General features: G+C 30.9%; 1 protein-coding gene across 2 annotated transcripts in view; it reads left to right on the top strand.

Moving 5' to 3' along the window:
- The first annotated feature begins 2,456 nt into the window (after positions 1-2,456).
- LOC107436259 (vascular endothelial growth factor receptor 1) overlaps positions 2,457-6,606 on the top strand; it is a 44,494-nt gene continuing 40,344 nt past the window's right edge. Inside the window, exons 1-2 of one of the 2 annotated variants that reach the window (XM_043049795.3) lie at positions 2,457-2,691; positions 4,246-4,370. In XM_043049795.3, the coding sequence (XP_042905729.2) occupies positions 2,604-2,691; positions 4,246-4,370 (213 nt within the window). In that variant the 5' untranslated portion in view covers positions 2,457-2,603. The remainder of the gene's footprint in view (positions 2,692-4,245; positions 4,371-6,606) is intronic. The other variant, XR_006226014.3, reaches the window with a different exon arrangement.

Here is a 6,606-nt window from a genome sequence, read left to right as displayed (position 1 = left end):
AGGATCAAATTTGTGATGGCATGTCTTCGGATCATCCTCAGGGATGTCTCCCAGACCGTTGCCAATAGCCCATTGTGCAGCTCTACTGCGACGTAAATGAATTACTACTACTACCGTCTACCCCAGTAGATATTTTACGCCAGCAATGTGGTCGGTGCGAGCCGGGTGCGGAATTAGCATCAACCAGCCTTAGCATGGATTTGAACCCGGTTCACCTGAGCGATCCCCTGAGCGACAACGGCTCGATAATTGATATTAATAATTTTTATGCTCAATGTGTTTATTCTCTCAGCATGCTCTCCAGCGAATGATATATGCATCAAGTGCTGCTGCTAAAAATAAAAATTATTAATAATTTAATTCTCGACAATGTAGTGAATGACGTTTTCGATATCCTTTTATTGTACTTTTTTTAATCTGCTTTTTCACATTTTTCGAAAAAATAAACTTTAACTAGACGGTTCTAAACGTAAGCTTATAAAAATTCATAATTAATAACACCCTAACTTGTAGATATTTTGATTATTTATACTATCGTAGAGGAAAAATGGAAATTGGTTGAATAGTTTCTGATGTATCGAAGGATCGAGGATATATAAAAATATTTTTTCCCGGCACATGCGAATTAGTCTGACATTTCGTATCCGTAACGTGTTATATAACTCCATAACTAAGCATTATTCACTGTAGCGTGTAATTTAAAAACATCCAATGTCAAAAATCAATATAATTCATTACTTTACGCATAAGCTTTCCAAATAAAGGGGATAAAAAATCTGAGAAAACTGTGTTGTACTTTCCTAAAAATCAGACAAATTTTAATTCACAAAGAGACGTCCGATTATATTCGTAAACCAAGAAATTCATACAAGAATGAGTCTTTTTAATATTTATGGCTTAATAACTTCAATAACACTGCTAGCGTTAAATGTTTTGTAATTCGTCTCAAACCACTAAGTCAAAAATCTGAAGGAATGTTTATTAAGAAAAAGAGAATGTTTTTGCGTTTGAAATCGTGTATTAAATTATGATTTGCACCTGCACGAATTAAATTTAATATCTTAACTGTGCCCTTCAACTCTGGACATTATGGTATCAATGTCAGTGATTTTAGATTCTTAGGAACACGCTTGAAAAAAATGATGTGAGAAAAACATTTAAAGTATAAAATTCGTTTTAATTTAAATATTTTGAATTAATTTATTTGAGCCCCCTGTCGGGGGAGACTTGACCCTTTGTCGGGCAAAATCTGGCGCCATCCTTGCCTCCTAAATAAATTTACAATATTTCAATTATAAAATATTTATATCTTCTTATAAGCAGAAATGTCAAGAAGATTTTCAACTTTAATGGAACATTCACGGAAAGTTTTTTTTTTCGTTTTCCTTTTCTCTCCTTTATTTTTATCCCGTTTCACTAGATCGAACTCTAGAATTCCCTAACTGGATATACATCACAGACACTTTTGTTGAAATTAAACAATTGTTCACTAGATCGAAGTACCTAAACAGCAAATCTCCAGACAACTTTAAAATCCACCACTAGAGGACAGCACGACTCAGCTCACTTTTTCTAACAAAAGAATACTTTTGATGATTTATAAAACTTTTTTTGAGCTCTCTAGAGAGAAATATTTATTAATGTTTAATAATATTTATAAATCTATCTCTTTTAACAAGATGATATAAAGTTTAATTGTCTAATCGCAAAGTTTTTTATCATGTAAATAATCCCCTGTAAAAAATGACCCTCATTTATATCATCATGTAAATATGCGCAATTCATCTGTTTCTGTTATCATTTCATGTAAATACCTATATCATCCCTGTATATATTTTCCTTCAATTGTAAATAAACTTGTGCGTAAGTCAGGAACTGACCTCCAAAGCCATGAAACAAATTTTATCGACAACTTTATGACTTAACGAAAGTCAGACATCGCAACTAGGATCTTGGATCTCACCCCCCCCCCCTTTTTTTTTCTCTTCTTCTTCTTTTTAATTTTTTTTTTCTTTCCTTTTTTTCTCCTTTTTTTATCGTATACTTAAGAGAATATATTTAACTTATTAAAAATTTATTTTTCGCCAAAATAATGTAAATAGATTATTTTAAGAAATTTATCCCTTTGTCAATAACAACTTTCATACAAGGGATAAACACTTCGGTGTATAGGTTTCCTGCTAAATTATTGTAGTTCCAGTTCCAGATTTGAAATCAGCGACACGCAAATATCTCAGCTCGATTAAAAAATAAATTATGAAACAGAAAAAAGGAATGAATTGTTCCCCAGTGAAATTAATTGATAAGTTTTTATATTTTCCTTTCATTTAATGATCAGCATTTTTTTTTCTTTTTTTTTTACTCCGGAACAAAATTATCTATTTTACCCGTTTAACTATTTGCAGGATGTATTTCCGTTGAAAAGGTACATCCTGAGTCAAAATTTCGTGAAACGCAGAAGGTGAAAAGCTACAAGAAGATATGTGTTTAAAGCAAATAATATGCTTATGGAATTATGAAAATACATTATTTATTTATGTTCAAATTCAAAGATTAATTCTTTGTTAAAAAAAACTTCGAAATTACTAAAACAATATGACATTATGATATCTTTATCCATAAAAAAAGCTGGAGTGAAGTTATTTTTATTCATTTGCATAAGCAACGTGAATGAAATTGTAATTTCATCAGGTAAGTTTTTATAGCTTATGCTTTGTAATTTGTCACAGAGAACAACTATGTTAGAAAATTACTAATTTTATTTATTTTTCTGAATTACTTAACATAGCCATTATCAAATTTTGATAAACAAAGAAAACGTCTACTAGCTATATGTAGAAAGTGAATAATAATAAAGCAAATTCTATGCAAACTATTTAGAAACGGCAAGCAAATTTAATGCAAACTATATGCAAACTGCAAGTAAATTTAATGCAAACTATATGCAGACTGCAAGAAAATTTAATAATACAAACTATTTTTAAATTTAATAATGCAAACTATATAAAACTATAATTAAAAATAATGCAAACAATTAGATTCACTTTTTAGTTTTTTAAATAACATAAAATGGTCATTATGCATAAAGTTTTGATAATAAAAAAAATCGTCTTGATACATTTCGAAAGATAAAAGTTCAAACTTAAAATTTTTCAAACAAAATGTAAACTTAATGCAAAGTATGTGCTAAATGAATATAGCAAACTATTTGAAAGCTTAATAATGCGAATAATAATTAAAATAACACAAACAATATGATTTAGTTTTTTAAATTACTATAAATGGTTATTGCTAAGTTTTGATGAACAAAAAAATAAATAAATAAAAACGTCTTGCTACATTCCGAAAATTAATAACTCATCCTAATAATTCAAACTTAATAATGCAAACATATTTTAAACTTAATGCAAACCATGTGTAAACTTATTAATGCCAACTGTAAGCAAATTGAACATTAACTATTTTCAAACTTAATAATGCAAACTATAATGAAAAATTACGTAGAAAATCAGATTTATTTTTTAAATTGTTAAAATGATCATTACGAAGTTTTGATGAATAAAGACTGTCTTGCTACATTTCGAAAGTTAATAATACAAATTTAATAATGTAAACTGTAAGCAAACTTGATATTATGAACTATTTGTAAACTTAATAATGCAAACTGTAATTAAAAGTAATACAAACAATGAGATTTTAGAAAGCATTTGTTATCGCAGGGACAGTTAATTTTAATGTGCACATCATACTTCGCCATTTATTAATTTTAATGCACTTTTTAATTCAATATTCAATACAATATTCATGCAGCTGCCGCTTTCAAAATTGCTTCTATTTATTCGGTTAACAGTTGGGGTCAATGTTTCGAATAAAGGCCTTCTTCCATAGTGATTCCTCCGAATTCGGTGGCGTTTTTAGTTTTGTCCTAGCTTAAACATTATATTGCAATCCAGATTAGAACTCTTTTGGTTCCATTTTTGATAAAGATTTTAAAATATATAGATTAAAGATGGTCACAAAATACCCTCTATAATCCTTCACTCATATTGTTTAATTTCTCATTTTTACATTAAAAACTGCACATTTTAAAATGCTCGGAGAGAAAATTTTATTACTTTTAGAGTAACCACTTTTCCTCTGTGAATTTGAATTTTTTTCTATTAAAAAACCAAATAAATTTTGAATTTCCAACTGATTTCTAATCTGGAAAAATCTATGATTAATTCCAATTTTTTTAAATTTCAGCTGATCCGAAAATGGAAATTAAACTTAATGTTACAGAGCCTTTTATTGACATTAAAGTAAACTCAACGATCGTTATAAAGTGTGAAGGACCGCAATATCTGTCATGGGGTTATATTGATCCAATGGTGAGTTATGTTCCATAAAAAGAAGCAAAGTTATATTATTTGCCTGCTTCTGATATGCATGTTTTTAATCTTTATTAGTTCTGATATTTTTGCATATTACTCTTGCCTAAAATATCAAACGAATAGTATTTTTATTAAAAAATATACACCGAAGAGCCATTACATTATGACCACCCTCCATCTATAACAATGGGCTCGTCCAGGTTTTCATGGTTTCTCGCCCAGGAACTATGTTTTCATGGGGCACATTAGGACCCATAATCCTCATAGAACAATCCCTGACTTCTGTAAGCTACTTGAACATAGTTACAGACCAGGTTCACCCATTCATGGCAACAGTTTTTCCTGCTGGGGATGGTGTTTACCAACAGGATAGTGCACCATGTCATAAGGGTCGAATTGTCGAAGAACATTCCAGTGACTTTCAAGTCATGTCTTGGCCCCCAAATTCACCTGACCTTAATCCAATAGAGCATTTGTGGTCCTACTTGGAAAACCAAATTCGCGCTGCCACGCTACCCCCTCGCAATGTGAGGGAATTGCAGGACCAGTTGGTGAGAGCTTGGTACCAGATACCTCAGAATATCTATCAGCACCTTGTGGAGTCAATGCCATGGCGGGTGCTAGCAGTTTTGAGGACTAAAGGTGGTTCTACATGTTATTAGCAGTGTGGTCATAATGTAATGGCTCTTCGGTGTATGTATCGTAAATTAGGCTAAGGAAAAAAAAACATGATCTGCATGCGTTTCGATCTAATATAGTAAAATACAAATCTAAATCTTGAAATGGGTTGACCTTGAATTTTTTAATTAATTGACCTACTTTCGGCCAAAGATGCGTAAACGAATCATTTCTATTAATATTCTATGATATTCTGATCATAATAGATTTGTAATGCGTTTTTGGAGTCCGATTTTAATAACGCAGGGTATGTGTAATCAAAGTTGTTCAAATAATGCTAATTTCGCTTGTTGTATTTCGAGTTACATCTAAAACTATTTAGTTAAAAAAAAAAAAAGAAAAAAAAAAAAAGGGAGGGGATTTTTTATATTTTTTTTTATTTGCAAATAATTATAAAACTATCTCCCAAAGATATGACTATGAAAATTAATATCTTATAATTATTTATTATTTGATTGAAAAAAATTGTAAGAGCTGTAGAGTTTTACTCACTTTTAAGTATATAAGTAAAAAACAAATGGTATTTTTAAATTTCCGTTTCCCCAAAATCAATTTTAGAGAGATGGCGAAATAATATGCGAAATTTATTATTAAAATTAGCTTTTGATTGCTGCATTAGTAGTCATAAACCGTAAAAATCCGGTCAGCTGTTCAATGACGGTAATAAAATCATAAAATAATATCCCATACATTGTGCTGTGGTGGCTTAGGGGATAGAGCGTTCGTCTTCGAATGATTCAAACCGGGTTTGAATCCCAGCTATGACTGATCGATACGAATTCCGCACCCGGCTCGTACCGACCGTAGTGTTGACATAAAATATCCACAGTGGTAGAAGGATCATGGGTTATACTCCGCTTTTCATCAGGCTAACCATAGGAGATTTTTGTGGTTTTCCTCTCCATGTTCCTTCAAAAAGTCCTCCACGAAGACAAATTTCTCCCAATACTTGATCCAGAAGTTCCCTTGTTTTCTGGATTGGGTTCAAAATTACAAGGCTACGGAGCTGAATATTAGTAGTCGTAAACTCAAAATTATGTCGGCTGTTCAACAACTGTTATAAAATATGAAATACCATATATTGATTGTAAGAAATTCAAAATCAGTGAAAAGGTACGCATATTTAGAAAAAATGAGTTGTCTGATTTAGATACTCAAAATATCGTTTTCATTAGGTACACGTGTGTTGTTGAATTTATACAAATACTTAATCTTGTTTAATTTTCGGGTGTAAGGATTTCAAATCTGAAATTAATTTTGTTCCTAAATCTGCAGATTTTTTTTTTCAACAAAAGAAATTTTTTATCTATATTTTGTCGAATTGTACAAGTTTAAAACATTATACATAGCAGAGGGCTGAGTAAATATTGCGAAAAACTTCTAGGAGAGTAAAGTTACATAATCAGGATTAAAATTGTAAAGGAACCCATGCCCAGAAATGCCATCCTACGCGGCTAAAGGTTATTTCCTATTAAGAACTGTTCAGAAGCATGCGAAGAAAAAGTTCATTATAGGAAAGCGCTCCTAGCGGCGTACGATGACATTTCAGGGCATG

This window comes from Parasteatoda tepidariorum, chromosome 12 (genome assembly GCF_982258835.1).
Source record: "Parasteatoda tepidariorum strain Cologne lab strain chromosome 12, Ptep-v5.0, whole genome shotgun sequence".
Lineage (NCBI taxonomy): Eukaryota > Metazoa > Arthropoda > Arachnida > Araneae > Theridiidae > Parasteatoda > Parasteatoda tepidariorum.
The sequence above is the reverse complement of the archived record's forward strand: the minus strand, read 5'-3'. Positions and strand labels throughout refer to the sequence as shown.